This window comes from Mytilus edulis, chromosome 11, assembly GCF_963676685.1.
Source record: "Mytilus edulis chromosome 11, xbMytEdul2.2, whole genome shotgun sequence".
NCBI classification, from domain to species: Eukaryota; Metazoa; Mollusca; class Bivalvia; order Mytilida; family Mytilidae; genus Mytilus; species Mytilus edulis.
In genome coordinates, this window is record NC_092354.1 from 69,235,949 (window position 1) to 69,251,769 (window position 15,821).

General features: G+C 31.8%; 3 protein-coding genes across 3 annotated transcripts; 1 reads left to right on the forward strand and 2 right to left on the reverse strand.

Moving 5' to 3' along the window:
* Positions 1 to 1,153: 1,153 nt before the first annotated feature.
* Positions 1,154 to 8,801, reverse strand: LOC139496148 (uncharacterized). The gene is made up of 2 exons (XM_071284612.1): positions 8,455 to 8,801; positions 1,154 to 3,497 (listed from the first exon to the last, which is right to left on the reverse strand). Exons 1-2 carry the CDS (start codon positions 8,702 to 8,704, stop codon positions 3,205 to 3,207), a joined length of 543 nt encoding a protein of 180 aa, XP_071140713.1. The 5' UTR covers positions 8,705 to 8,801; the 3' UTR covers positions 1,154 to 3,204.
* Positions 8,802 to 9,311: 510 nt separating this feature from the next.
* Positions 9,312 to 14,322, forward strand: LOC139496149 (uncharacterized). The gene is made up of 3 exons (XM_071284613.1): positions 9,312 to 9,748; positions 12,349 to 12,480; positions 12,655 to 14,322. The coding sequence occupies exons 1-3, from the start codon at positions 9,696 to 9,698 to the stop codon at positions 12,842 to 12,844; spliced, it is 375 nt and encodes a 124-aa protein (XP_071140714.1). The 5' UTR covers positions 9,312 to 9,695; the 3' UTR covers positions 12,845 to 14,322.
* LOC139494536 (gastrula zinc finger protein XlCGF7.1-like) lies at positions 13,688 to 15,500 on the reverse strand. Its single transcript, XM_071282696.1, has 2 exons — positions 15,402 to 15,500; positions 13,688 to 14,206 (listed from the first exon to the last, which is right to left on the reverse strand). The coding sequence occupies exons 1-2, from the start codon at positions 15,498 to 15,500 to the stop codon at positions 13,688 to 13,690; spliced, it is 618 nt and encodes a 205-aa protein (XP_071138797.1).
* Positions 15,501 to 15,821: the final 321 nt, after the last annotated feature.

The following is a 15,821-nucleotide window of genomic DNA, read 5'->3' on the forward strand; positions in this document are numbered from 1 at the left end:
ACCATCTTCACAACACAACTTAAATAAACTAATTGAATATTACTTTCCAGTGCAGTGACTTCTTATATAAATGTAACAGTTCATTAAGAAATTTTTGGAATTTAATTTTTTAGTCGACCTATTGCCATTTACTCGTAATAACAAATCGGTAATGACCATCGGTAATGACCATCGGTATAAAATGTTTTTACTATAAATTTGACAATTAAGTAAAATTAACTATGTGAAACTTCTTATTTTTATTTAGCTTATCTTTTTATTATAATATAATAATAAAATTACCTACATGATAGCGTCTTTTTAATGAACGGTCATACCATATGCAGAGATTAGAAGTATTTAAAAAAGTAAACTGTAACAGAGTGTTAATTACCCCGACCATACGCGTACGGTCGGACCATATGAGTATATACCCATATGGTCATGACCATACGCGTATGGTCCAAATACTTATATGGTCCGGAACATATATAGCAGTTTGACAAACACCAATTTTGATCATTGAGAAGCTTAATATTCCCTTTACAATGCAACGTAATTAAAACATTTAGCTGATTTTACAGAGTTATCTCCCTTTAATGTTAGGTACCACATTAAGAGCAATAACTCCAATAGCACATGTAGCATGTACAATAAGTCATCGGAATTTTAATGGAAATAGGAAAAATAGATCTCCACATTCTAATTACTTTTCATTAAACACAAGCGTAATTTTGTTGGTTGAAAGGTATGAACAAGAACACAAACTAAATACCCTAGGAATCAGTCAGTACTAGTGGCCATTAATTTTAAAGGAGATTTTTTTTAAACTGTTAAAGGTTTACAATGGACCACAATGTCATGTGATATCAATAACTCATATAGCCAATAGGGTCAGGTGACCAAATAAAAATAAAAGAGAAACTAATGTTAACACTTGTATTTTTCTCAAGAGAGTTTCACGAATAGAGTACATGTACATGTAGGTATATGATAAGGCTTTTTTGCAATTGTATCAAATATCCTTCAAATTTATTAGGACCACAAGACATTTTATAAGTCTTGAATACTGTCTTTCACATATTTTTGTTTGTTTGACCTTTGTTTGAATTTATTACATGTTATAGGAAACATACAGTATTTTCATTTTGAGATTTTCCCATTTAGTCAAGTATTTTGAAATACAAAAGTGTTTATTATATTCATGCAAAATTTCAGGCTAAAATTATAGATCTATTTGAACATATTTATTCTGTCTTAGTGCCATTACAACTGATAATTCTTATCTTAATTTTAGTCTAACATGCACAGATTGTATATCACATATTTGAGCTGCTATGGAAAGAAATTGACCGATAATAATGCAAGTACACATATTCATGTACATTTTGTACATGTGTATTAAGACTGTGTTTGATTTTAAAACATTCAAATATGAAATAAAAGATGAATTTTAGTCTTTTTTTGTAGGGTCCTATCAACTCCATTTTCAAGCAATTATTATAGACTTTGCATGGAGGTTTTTTTTTTCAACACAGATGTATTGATATTCGTCTGCATACGGTCAATTTCTATCTGACACAACTCATTTGTCAATTCAACTAATGTTAAGGATGTACTTAGGTGAGGTTTTGGAAAGAGTGTCAAATCTTCGGACTCCTTAGTGTTTTTCCATACCATACAAGGTAAAATATTTTGCCCCATAACACCTATTTATCTTTTAACATAAGACTTAATAGCTCATAAAAGGTCATTTGACAAAATTTAAGCAGATTCTTGATTGCCTTTCTTTTGATTTGAGACCTAAATAATACCAATGCAAATATAAGGTAAAAGTCTGGTTTAGCCTTTCCTGCCATATTTTATTAATCAAATATCTCAACAGTCAGGGGACTTACTGAAATAAGTGATTTTTAAATCACTTATTTGAGTAGCAAATTCAAGGTTTTGTCACAAATTGGGATTTTGTAGTTTTTTCAAAATTTTAAACACATAGGTTTAAATAATATCTTTTAATTAGTAAAATTTAAAAAAAATGAACTTTTTGCTTCTTTTAAGTAGCAAGGTTTATGCCTTTGATGCTATCATTTAGCTGAAAATTTTATTTTAGTTGAAAAAGTGCTATAATAATGGCTTTACATAATGAACTGATACTTTCTTAAAAGATTTTTCACAGCAGTCACTGAGTGGGAGGATTTTTTCTGTGAAGTTCAAGGTTTCATCTTTCAGATTATGTAATAAAATTCTACTGTTCGCTATAAAAATTTCACTGTTTGGGGGGGGGTGTTGAAATTAGTGGGGGTTATTAAAAGAATGATACTTATAGAAGTGATTTTTGGGAAGGAAATTGAGGTCTCAGTCTGATACTTAAACAAGTGATTTTTATGTCATTATCCTAGATTCAGTACAAGGTCATCACCTGAAATGACCTGGTCATCCTAGACAACACAGATGTTGGTTCTGATAAGTTTAGAAACATAATTAGTCCATGGATCAATAGTATTCTATATTTAAAGCTACAATAAAATTAAATCACTTCTTCTAGTGATTAATTTGTACTACTTAAATAGGTGATTATTAAAGAAAGACAACTCTAACTTCCAACATTTATGGAAATAATGTTACTTGAATCAGTGATTTAGAAAATCACTTATTTAAGTAAGTCCCCTGACTGCTCAAAAAGGAGCTCCATGACCTAAAAAATATTTTTAGCTTATTTTGATCCTTAACTAAAACTCTGCTAGCTAAAAGTATCAATTTTGAATTCTTGATTTATTTAATTTCACCTTGGATCACTTAAGTACATCGTTAAGGTTTTGAAAAGTTTGCAATTTCATTTTGTTTTAATTTCAAATACCGGTTCTTATAAACCTCCTACTTTGAATTACAAATTCATAAAAAAATGTTACAAAGATTGCTAACTCAGCCTAATTACGATCAATAAACCTGCTCCTCATTTTGCATTCCGTTTCAATCTTTTTCAAATGTTCGTACGTTAAACTTGATGAAAATCCACATGTTCCAGAAAACTTTTCTAGCTCTGATTGAGAAAGATCTGGTTGAATCGGTAAGTGATTAATCAACATCCACAGTTGGAGAACTGAACCCATGTTCAATGTTGCTTCAGATGAATTTTGTAAATTATTCCACAATGGTATAGGATCTCCTTCATTCCTCAAGAGAATATCATTATCTGTATCATACATATAAACATCGAAGCACTTATCACTTATGGCGATTGTAGGTATTAGTGTTACTCTTGGTTGATAATAATGAGGCTTTAAGAGTTGAAATCGTTTCTGATAAAAAGAGAATGTAATTGCTTGTGCCACAAACTGGCTTACATTTGAATGTTCTCTTAATGATGTTAACTCTTTTTTTAATATCTGTGTCCACTTGCTGCTCTTCATTTTCTAATAAATTTTCCAAATTCTTGTCTTTAGGAATTACAATACTACAGTTTCCACCAAGGGGAAACAACATTATATCTGGTTTACCATACCATAATAATTCAGTGCCTACAAAAGATAAAATTTCTATCTAAATGGTGTAATATTATATAAATAACACGTACATGACATAGCTTCAGGTATAAAAATAAATTAGGCACATAGCTAAGAGTGTGATACAGCAGATATATGATACCGCAAGTAAAAACATTGTCAACAGAGGCCATTTTTTAATTTTAAATTTGTGATTTAAATTCGATTTTTTGTTCAATTGTTGATTCTTATATCATGTATATATAATATATGATGTGCTTCTTTCGCTTTGTAAACAACACAATGATAAAATTCTTGATATATCGATACTTAACGCAGACCATGAGATGCACATGATAATGGCTTTTGAAAAATACCTCCCACTTTAATCATTGTTAATCCACACGTATATAAAATTTAACCTATGTGCAAACGTTATGTTGATTTCGTTGTGTTAAAAATTCCAATTGAAAAAAAAAACATAGAGAAACCTGTATTCTTATTCAGAGTTGTTTATTGTGTACATGTATCACTACTTGTAACCATACATCCCCTTGTAAGATAGATTGTTTATTGTGTACATGTATCACTACTTGTAACCATACACCCCCTTGTAAGATAGATTGTTTATTGTGTACATGTATCACTACTTGTAACCATACACCCCTTGTAAGATAGATTGTTTATTGTGTACATGTATCACTACTTGTAACCATACACCCCCTTGTAAGATAGATTGTTTATTGTGTACATGTATCACTACTTGTAACCATACACCCCCTTGTAAGATAGATTGTTGACTATTATCTAGAAGTTTTATTCTATTTCTAACTACATATATATATGTCTGTGTTGCAAAGTCTCTGAATATTATTTAATGAACCAAAAACTAAACGTAGATGACAAAAATTGTTAGACTCTTATCTATGATAGAGCCAGTATATTCATTTACACATGTGCACACGCTTAAAACTTTCAATAAAAAATTGATGCCTACAGACCTTCAAATACAACACTATTTGCAGCTTTTTTAATGCAACTGAAAGAAACACTTACAGTCAGGGTTGATACTTATACAAGTCATGTTTATTTACTTTAAGATGTAAGTAATATTTATTTGTATAGAAAATTTGAAAGATTTGAAAGATTCAAATTTTCTTATGAACTTTTGTAAAGCAAAATTATATCCGGGTGAAATTTTATCCGGAGGAAAAAATGTCACAGTAGTTGTTGTTATTTTTTTATCCGGAGGAAACTATTTCCCTGGGATATTTTATCCTTTGACGTGAAATTCTATCTGGGTAGTTAACTTATTGAATAGTTATTAGAAAAAAATTATCCTTTAAAAATACAATGAAATTATAATAGTGTATTTGAAATAAAGCGAAATTGTTAAAAAAATATATATTATAATGGGAAATAATTTCACAAATTATCCTTGAAAAAATTTCCTGAAATACAAAAAAATGTATTCAAGTCCATATCATCCTTTTAAAAAGAAAATTATCATGAAACATAGGGAAGAAAATCAGAAGTAATTTCAAAGATCGTAATTGTGAAAATAATAAGGTTAGTGAAATTCATGTAAAAGTGAGTTGTTTTCAGATCTCAGTACACATATAAATTTAAAAGTAAGGTAGAAATATAGTTGCATATTGCTACTGTTAACAGTAATAGAAAAATTTGATTATGATGATATTTTTAACTATATAAATAGTAGTTAATGGGACTCTATTTCACACGGTTCTGTGAAATATAGCACGGCAAATATATACCGGTACATACTATCCGCATAACACAGATAGATTTTCACTCCTCTGGAAAAAATCAACCTGTGAAATACCATGCCTGGAAAAAAATTACCGGAACAAATTATCCTCAGGATAAAATATCACAGAGGAAGAAATAAACCGTTACACTTTCAGTAATCTTTCCTAATCTTATGGAGAGAAAAAAAATACTTAAAAAAGCAATTTGTTTGACTTTTATCATGTTTTTTTATTGATCACAACAGGATGATTCAATACAGTCAGGGGAATTATTTGTATAAGTGATTTTGGAATCATCCAATTAAGAAAACTTTTGTCACCAAACATTTCAATAAGGAGTTATCTAACTTTATTCTTAAGTCTGAAATCACAAAAAATGAGTATGTAACAGGCTATTATTTGAACTTTTAATTATGGAATTTGCATAATTTCTTGTGCTTGAAATTTTTAATAAAGTCCAGGTTTATTCTGTACTTACAATTATCTCTATCTATAATGAAATTGGCCCAGAAGTGACAGTGGAAAATATTTTGTAACCAGCTTTAAACGACCGCAGAAGTCAAACAGTTGGGGCAAGTATGGACACAACATTCAAGCTTGATACAGCTCTGAATTTGGATTGTGATCACATTTTTGACATAATATGAGTTTCTGACACATAACAAACATGACAAATGTCAAGATATTGCAATTAAAGATTTCTTCTGCAAACTTTTCAAAAATTTTGAATTTGAGAAATTTGGAGGAATAAAATTGAAAACTACTACCCCCCCCCCTTTTTTGCAATAAGTCCAAAACCTGACAATTCTTAATACATAATTTACAAGCAGTTTAAGGGATGTAAATCCACACATACCCAACATTGTATGTTAAATGTTTTTTAGTTACCTCCCTTACACTAATTTTAAATTGTCTTAATTGTCCATTGCCCAGAAAAACCTAGGGGTGTTTCCCCTTTTTTGCCTCTAATTCCAAATTGTTTGAGCCATAACCCCCCAAAGTCAATACTAACCATCCCTTCATGGTATGAAAACTTGTGGTGTAATTCCAGAGAAATTCATACAGTTCAACACAAGTTATTGACTGAAAACTACAAAAATGCTTATTTTGGGCCCCTTTTTTGGCCCCTCACTAATTGAAACCTCCCTCCCTTGAAGCAAGAACCAAAAAACTTAATTCAAGCATTTCCTTTGTAGTAATAAATCTTGTAGTATAATTTCAGAAAGGTCCATACACTTGAACAAAAGTAATTGTCTGTAAACTAGAAAAATGCTTCTTTTTCAGTTTTTGGCCCTTTGTTGGCCCCTTATTCCTATATGTTCAGGGATATTAACCCCAAACTGAATCCAAGCCTTCCCTGCATTATACATGTTATATGAAACATTGTGGTACAATGTCAGAGAGATCCATATAGTTAAACATAAGTTATTGTCCCAAAACTACAAAAATGTTTGTTTTTTGCCTCTTTTTGGCCCTTTTAATTCCTAGCCTGTTTGCCCCAAAACCTTTAAAATAAATCCCACCCTTCTACTTAATAGTATTAACATTTTGATATAATTTCAGAGCATCTAAAATACTTATACACAACTGTTTGTCCTGAAAATAGATAAATGCTTGTTTTAAGCCCCTAATTTCTAAACCTTTGGGATCATAACCCCCAAATTCAATCACAACTTACCATTTGTGGTTATATACATTGTGTTAAATTTTTATTGAATTATATTAACTTAATGACTTATACTAAAGGTATTATCGGGAAACCATCCATCTTTGGACAATGCTAACGCTGACGACAACATGATACCAACATGACCAATATACGACAAAAAAATTATAATTTTTGCGGTCATATAAAAATTTCCAAAAGTTTATAAAATAATTTATGAAAATTGATAAAAATTTACTATAAAGGACAATAACTCCTTAAGGGGTCAATTGACCACTTTGGTCAAGTTGACTTATTTGTAGCTCTTACTTTGCTGTACATTCATCATGATTCATGACATTATTGCTATTTACAGTTTATCTAGATCTCTATCTATAATAATATTCAAGATATAACAACCAAAACTGCAAAATTTTCTTAAAATTACCAATTCAGGGGCAACAGCCCAACAATAAGTTGGTCTGAAAATTTCAAATTCAGGGCAGATAGATCTTGACCTAATGAACAATTTTATCTCAGCAGGTTTTCTTTAAATGCTTTGGTTTCAGAGATATGAGCCAAAAACTGCATTTTATCCTATGTACTATTTTTAGCAATGTCGGCCATCTTGGTTCACGGGAGGGGTCATCTGACACATTATTCAAACTAGATACCCTAATGATGATTGTGGACAAGTTTGATTAAATTCATCTTAATAGCTTCAGAGGAGAAGATTTTTGTAGCTACCCAACAAAAAGTTCTCAGATTCATCTAAATATTTCAGGGAAGATAGATCTTGACCTGATAAACAATTTTACCCCTGTCAGGTTTTCTTTAAATGCTTTGGTTTCAGAGATATGAGCCAAAAACTGCATTTTATCCTATGTACAATTTTTAGCAATTCGCCATCTTGGTTCACGGGAGGGGTCATCGGACACATTTTTTAAACTAGACACCCTAATGATGATTGAGGACAAGTTCGATTAAATTCATTGTAATAGCTTCTGAGAAGATTTTTGTAGCTACCCAACAAAAAGTTCTCAGATTCATCTAAATATTTCAGGGAAGATAGATCTTGACCTGATAAACTATTTTACCCCTGTCAGATTTGCTTTAAATGCTTTGGTTTCAGAGATATAAGCCAAAATCTACATTTACCCATATGTTCTATTTTTAGCCATGGCAGCCATCTTGGTTGGTTGGCCGGGTCTAGACACCCCAATGATGATTGTGGCCAAGTTTGGTTTAATTTGGTCCAGTAGTTTCAGAGGAGAAGATTTTTGTAAAAGTTAACCAGGACGGACGACGACGACAGACGCAAAGTGATGAGAAAAGCTCACTTGACCATGTTGACCCTTCAGACCAGGTGAGCTAAAAAGGAGTACAAACAGGAGTACAACAGAAGCACATTAGGTGTTTATATTTATATGTTAATCCTTGATATGATTAATCATTTTCAAATAGTTTTTTATATGATTACCTATCTATATGCCTTATTTCTGGGAATGAAAAATGATTCTTTAACAAATCACTTATTTAAGTAGTTCCTGGGGGCTGACTGTCTAACACGATCTCATACCTATTCCTGAGTTACCATACCAAATCTTGTCACCACACTGCTCATCACAGGGACATAACTCATACTGCCACCAATGATCGTCTGTAATACAGTATGTATGTCCTGGAGAGGTAGCTATCAGTCTGGACAGTAGATGGTTTGCCAAAAGAACTGTTATTTTTCTCTCATCACTGGTCTCAAGAACAGAGCGAAGACATTGTTCATGATATTCTGTAACAAAAATATATATTTGAATTATATTCTTTGACATATTCCCATTTCAATTCTCAATTTTATCTAAATGTATATGTACATGTATCATGTGTATGTATAATTAAATAGTGTGCAATTTTAAATTCAATTGATTTTTAAGCTTTGTAATTTATGGCGTACGGAAAGGGTCAAAAGTAAAAAGAGCAGCATAAGCTATATTTTATAGCTTATGCTGCTTTGTAGCATAAGCTATATTCGACGTACCGAAAGGGTCAATATATATTTGTCTGGTTATGCTGCATTTTAATCGCATATGCTATATTAAAAATACTGACTATGCTATATTTTTAAATTGTAGCATTATGCTGTACTATTTCAAACACATCAATAAAGGGTCAAAACTCGAAAGTAGCATAGGCTATATAATCTATTTTGATTGGACTGTATATCTCACTATTGGAAGGCGTGTTTAACGAATCTATAGTAAATTGTCATCACTAAAGTCTCCGCCCTTTTGCATCAATACTTCTAGAAATGAAATGTATAATACGATCATTTGAAAACAAAAACAAAACTTTTTTAATGATCAAGTCGAGTATTTTGAGAGAATTTTTTTTTTCTTCAATATTATTACATTTTATATAGGTGTGGCGTGGTCAATTACATCTAAGATTTGATGGTCAGTTCTTAATCAGTTTAATGATCTTTCATCTTGATTATTAATGTGACACTTTATACGATACACTAGTTGCACAGTTGAACTGCAATAGCATTTACAAGTTTATCCAAATAATATAAGACCATTAATCAATGCCTTACATAAAATAAGAACATACGTTTATAGCTGGATCTTGTGAGAAACTTTATATTGGTCAGTCAGTTTTAAAGAGTTTGAAATAACAAGTTGCATTATATTTGAGAATGAAATAACATGTAGTTTTATAGGGGAATTTATAACTGTGAATATCACGGTGCATAACCATAACGGCCACTTTTGGCGGAAACGGATACTGCCACCAAAACCAACGGCGACTTTCGGCGTTTTTCCTATGATGGACTCGGACGACGATCCGAATAATGATGATTTAGACAAATCTTTTAGGTAAGTGATACAATTGCTGTGTCCACGGAATCCTCGGATGTTTTTTTTTTGTCATCTAGAAACCACTTAACCCAACGAAGATGTATTCCTTTTATAATTGATTAGCATTTTAAACTAGTGACTATGTGTTGTGCAACTCTTTTTCCACCAAAATTATAATTATTTCCGCTTTAATTAGAACAGTATTAGCCATACTTACATGGTTTCGACTTAAACTTTCTTTTGTTAATAACATTTTGTGCATAATTCAAGATTTAAAGTCAAACTCCTTCCTTTTCAAAATTATTAGAAACGGACCCTTTCACCTAGATCAAATTACTGGAACCGGACCCATGTCAGCTTTATTGCAGGCACCGGACCCTTAATGATGTCAGTTCCCTATGTTTGGAATGTATGTTAAAGGATTTCCGAAAGTTATGTTTGAGGGGTTTCTACAGCGTATAGATACAACAATACAACTGTACTCCATTGTCAAGTCCGGTACATATAACCATAGAGCTATTTCTAGTCTTGTCAATGAAACCTTCTTTGGTGAATTAAGCGACATGGAAACAACTCGTCTTGGGTGTCCAAAAGCTATATCAATTCCTCGACTGATGTCAATAGTAACCGAAACCTTTCACTACCGATGTGACCCATCAGAAAGGTAACATTATAATTGTTTTATACTTGACTAATAGAGAATCCACGTAATACCAATATAAAATACCATAACAAGCATGACAAAATAGCAATCCAAAGATACCTATATCACTGTTAAAACTGAAATAAAAAACAATAAAGGTCATTCTCATATTTTCAAAACAGAAAACTGGTGTATAGGGTAGTTTCTCGATGTATTTTTGCAAAGTTTATGCATGCATATACTTTTTTTGAGAAGCAAATAAACATGTTAAGATGAAAAACAATTGCAGATGTGTTGCGAGTTCCAAGATGGCCACCATAGCTGAAAATAGTTTTACATAGAACCCAATGGCAAAACCACACTTATTTATATTGTGTGACACCGCAAAGTCCGTATGAACCACACTTTCAGAAATGGTCCTTACATGGTCCTCTTTTAGAATTGTTCAAATGACCCTGCCTGTGATTAAAGATGGCTACCATTCCATTTATGGAAACATTGAAATATTTAAAAGTTTATGGCTTGTTTTTGATCATTAAAAAATAATTACAAAATAATACGGATAACTGATTATTGTGAAACTTGTCTTCTGATGGATTAATAATAAAAACAAACGTTTTATTTTGATAAAATATTCAGCTTGAAATTAATAAAACTAATGATGTACGAACTGTAAATTATGAAACAGATTTACAAGTTCATTTATTTATACTGCATACTTTCGTGATTGACTGATTACAATTATTTTGTTAACAAATATCAATAAAGATAAATACATTGTATTCCAGTATTCTACTCAGCAAATCAAAGGGAAAATGATAAATTGATTACAGCAATATAAATATTCTGTCAATTTTTCAACAAACTTTAACATAATTTGTTCAAACACTTAAAATAATGCGACTAGACAACAATTAGAAAAAAAATAATAATCAGGGCGAATGCATATGGACCCTGGGCGAACAGGTTCTCGGGAGAACATGAATCAGGGCGAATGGACCCTGGGCGAACAGGTTCTCGGGCGAACATGAATCAGGGCGAACGGACCCGGATTCGGTGATCAGGATTCTGGGGGCCTTTGGTTTCCTTTTATTTTTTTTAATTTTCCGTATTTTTTATTGATCTTTGTCGTTGCGCTCACTTGTTTAAGTGGTCTCTGTCTCTTCAAACTACGTGTATGTTAAATCAATGTTATGTTATAATATAGAGTGGGGCGCCCATATTCGCCGGGGACTCAATTTCGCCGTTTTATGATTTTGAGGTGTAAAAACTTCAAAGGATGGCTGAAATGGAAGAAATATGCCGTCAAATTATATTTTTATTACAAATATGATTATTTTTTAAACTGAGACAAAATTGCGTCACTTACCGCTTAGGGCCGAAAAACGGACAACGATTTTTCGGCCAATTTCCTGAATGAAAAACACGATTTCAAAGAGGTATTTCTTAGTAATTCTTTGACTGATTGCCCTAAATTTCAATTCTTTACGCCTTTGAAATGTCTGCTATTCATCTATAATGAAATTGATTTGATAAATATTGATTAAAGCTGCAGTTATTTGGTTTCAAATAGATGTGTCAAAACGGCGAATATGTGTCCCCCATTGACAAAACATCAGGAAATTTCTAACAACCTTTACTCTAACTTTTCAGGTGATTAGTTTCAAACAAACACGTTTTCAAGCTTAAGAATATTTTGCATTTTAAGTTATCTTCATATAGAAATATCAGTATCATGACATCAAAAACATATAGACCTGAACATAAACTATAGAAAACATGGAAAGAAGTTGCGAAAATGAGCACCCCACTCTAGTCATTAGCAAGTGAAATATGGTTGGAACTTCCAATATGAAGAACAACAATATAACTGTCGTTCATTGTCAGTAGTGAATGGCTTTGGCTAATTTAAAGTACATATATACTATACAATTTCTTACAACATGAAAGTTTACACATTGTGTTGATTTTGTAGGTCATTTCGAATAAATACAACAAGGAAAGCTGTCTACCCAGAGGTACAACTAGTGGATAATTTTGTTCAGCCGGTTGATGTCAACATGCAGGATGTTTCTTCTGATCTATACTTGAGATCAATAACATCACGGTATATCTCTATATCTAATAGTTTTTTTTAAATCAATAATAGAATTGTCGCCAAACCAGGATAACTTGTATTAATAATTCATCTAGTTTCATCATTTATTTATTTTTTTCACAAACCTTGTACACTAATTGTTTTATCAATGTTTGTTAACTTGTTTCACTATTCATTTTCCAGAGATCATTTGTTTGATAAGCCTCTACGCAGACGAAGGAAGCAAAGGACGACCAAACGTTCAGATGTATCCAAACCAGGCGAGGTTGCAAGAGCATGCCTACCAATCAGACAACATCACAAGACCGATGAGAGTAAAATCCTTCCAACCACCCGACTTGGAATTGACATGAAAGATCTAGACGGGAAATAATGATCATTAAAATACATGTATCACTCAACAATTATTTCTCTTTTTTATCTGGTAGATTTATTCTAGAATACCAATTTGAATGCACTTAATATACATATTTTATCTTATCAAGAATAAAAAGCAAAAAAGTCGGAAAATGTGATACCCAAAACAAAAAATACCCGAGAGTGAAACGCCAAATATTCAACTAAGGACAAAGCAGCTATGGCATTAGGCAATGAAAACATATACATTGTATTTTCAAATAATTTTATTCTCAACAAAAAAATAACATGTATTTCAACAATGTTTAACAGCAACAAAAAATGTCGGAATAATTGCAAAACCCTGAATCAAAGAAACACAATTTAAAATGTAAAGTCGTGCACAACCCCTTTATGCAATAACACAAAAAATATATCAATAAAAACAATATTTTCATATAAAACAAAATCGCTTAATGCAAAAACACAACTTTAATATAATGCACCAGCGATTATTCAGCAGCACAAACATTTGGCGGCGTTACAAACAGTATGTTCATATAAAACAAAAGTCTTTAAAAATATAACAACAAATCGTTTAAGACGTGCACAATCCCCAGTTTGTGCAAAAACACAAACGTAATTAATTATGCCCAGTTTTCTTGGAATATTTGTACAGAGAGGCTCTAAATTTATAGAATGTTCCACAAGTAGAGCATTGGAATCTTTCTGGATTTTCGTATCCTTTGGCATGCTCTGCCAAATATCTTGGGCATTTGAATGATTTGTTACAAATATCACAGTTTGATCCCCTAACTTTTACACCGCAGCTGAATACATGCCTTCTTTTGTTTCTAATATTGGTAAACTGTGCCCCACACTAATCACAACTGTGTGGTTTTGTTCCCTCATGCATGGATTTGTGTCCTTCAATATCCGCCGTATAGTTGAATCCTTTACCACATTGGGGACATAAATATTTAAAGCGGTTAATATGCTGGTTTTCATGGTTCTTAAGTCCAACTCTGCATTTAAAAGTTTTAGGACACTTGGAACATTTATAATTAAAAACAGTATGTGATAGTTTTCTGTGGTTCTCTAAATGATATTTTGTATCAAACTGCTTACTGCACTCTGAACATTCCAACATGGAACCACTGTGTCTCCGAATGTGTCTTTTAAGGTTGGCCTTGGTTGAGAATTTTTTATTACAAACATCACAGTGTACTTCCTTGGCTTTAGTCGAAGGTGATGGTTCGATGTTGGAATGTTCACCAGTAGATATGAGTACATCCACTTGTATGTTGGATTGGTCATTTGTAGATATAGCTGGCTCGCTACCCATATACTGATTTGTAGATATTACTGGTACGTAGTCGGATATTTCAATACTTTCCTCCTAAAACATAAAACAACATCAATCAAATATTGCAAAACCACAACTTCGTTTACCATATGAAGCAATGAAAAAGGGAAGGCTACATGTTTATATTTTCCAATAAGTTTCTCGTTCAGCTTTTCGTCATTTCTTTTATTTATTACAGCATAGGCTGCATTTAATATAGCATATGCTGTATTTATTATAGCATATGCTATATAAAATTACAGCATATGCTATATATTATAGCCTAAGCGACATTAATTACAGCATAGGGTACATAAATTATAGCTTAAGCTGTAGTTTATATAGCATATGCTGTATTAATTGTAACATATGCGAAATAATTTACTTTTAATCCTTTCCGTACGCCATGTACCTTTCCGTAACGTTATCACATGGCATTCCGGTAATACTCGGCAAGTTCAGGAAAATACACCTCAATGCTACGTTTTCAGTGAAAAACATTACAAAGTAGTATACAAAACAATTATTTGGATACTGGAAAGTATATTACGTAAAATAATAATAATACAAAAAAAAATATTAATTAAATGCATTTTTAAAAGCTTCAAGCATAATTTAGAAAGTTACTTCAAAAAAAAGTTGACTTTTCCAAACAGTGTTCAATATGAATATTGTTGAATTATTTATTTTGTCGAACTGTCCATATTAAAATATTTTTCTTCTCTGTTGAGGCATATGATATATAAAGATTTCATATTGAATGCACTAAATCTGGGGTCCGACGTCCGTGAACTTTTAAATCTTTGAACTTCTATTTTGGAACCATGTAAAAGGATCAATATATGAATCTGTTAAATTCTCCATTGTTTACACATATGATAAAAAGATCATAACATGTCATTTTTCATATCCAATGTATTATCAGCCCTCGGTCAATATTAGTTTTTCGAGCCATACGGCTCTTGGACTGATATTGAACCTAGGGCTGCCATGATAAAACATGCATGGGTTATTAATGAACTCGTGGAGGTCTTTAATGAATTATAAGTCCTCCTTCAACTATTACACAGTTTTAATACGACTAAGATGCCTAATAAAATCAAAATATCACGTACCTTTTCATATTTTCTATACAGCGAATTAAACTTTGAAGGTCTTCCAACAGTCCATCACATTGGGGATATAAAGTGTTCATTCTTCCAACATTCCTCCAGAGGGCATTCAGTTGACTTATAGCTATTTCAATTACATCCATTGAAGTATCATCGCCGTTTAAAGCTTGCACATTGTCATTAACAATTGTTTGAGCGACACGGAGGAAACTATCAAAGTTCGCATCATATGCCATTCGAATAATATAATGAAATCTGTAACAAACGGTTAATTCAATATTATATGTCAGGTATTGTAATATTCTCAAGTGATTTTAGTTGTAGAACATGAAAGTACTGTTGTTTCTTATCTTCAAATTTAGGGATGGTCAAGTTTTACGACATCTTGACAGGATAACTCGTGTTATTCAGTATCATAGTTTATGAGATATGAAAATATTATTTTATAAAACAGAGTGTGCCATATAAATCAAATCAAATATATTTTATTGCTAATCAAAGCGCCCACAAGGAGCAAATCAATCAAATCATGACATACAAATGATTACAAGTGATTC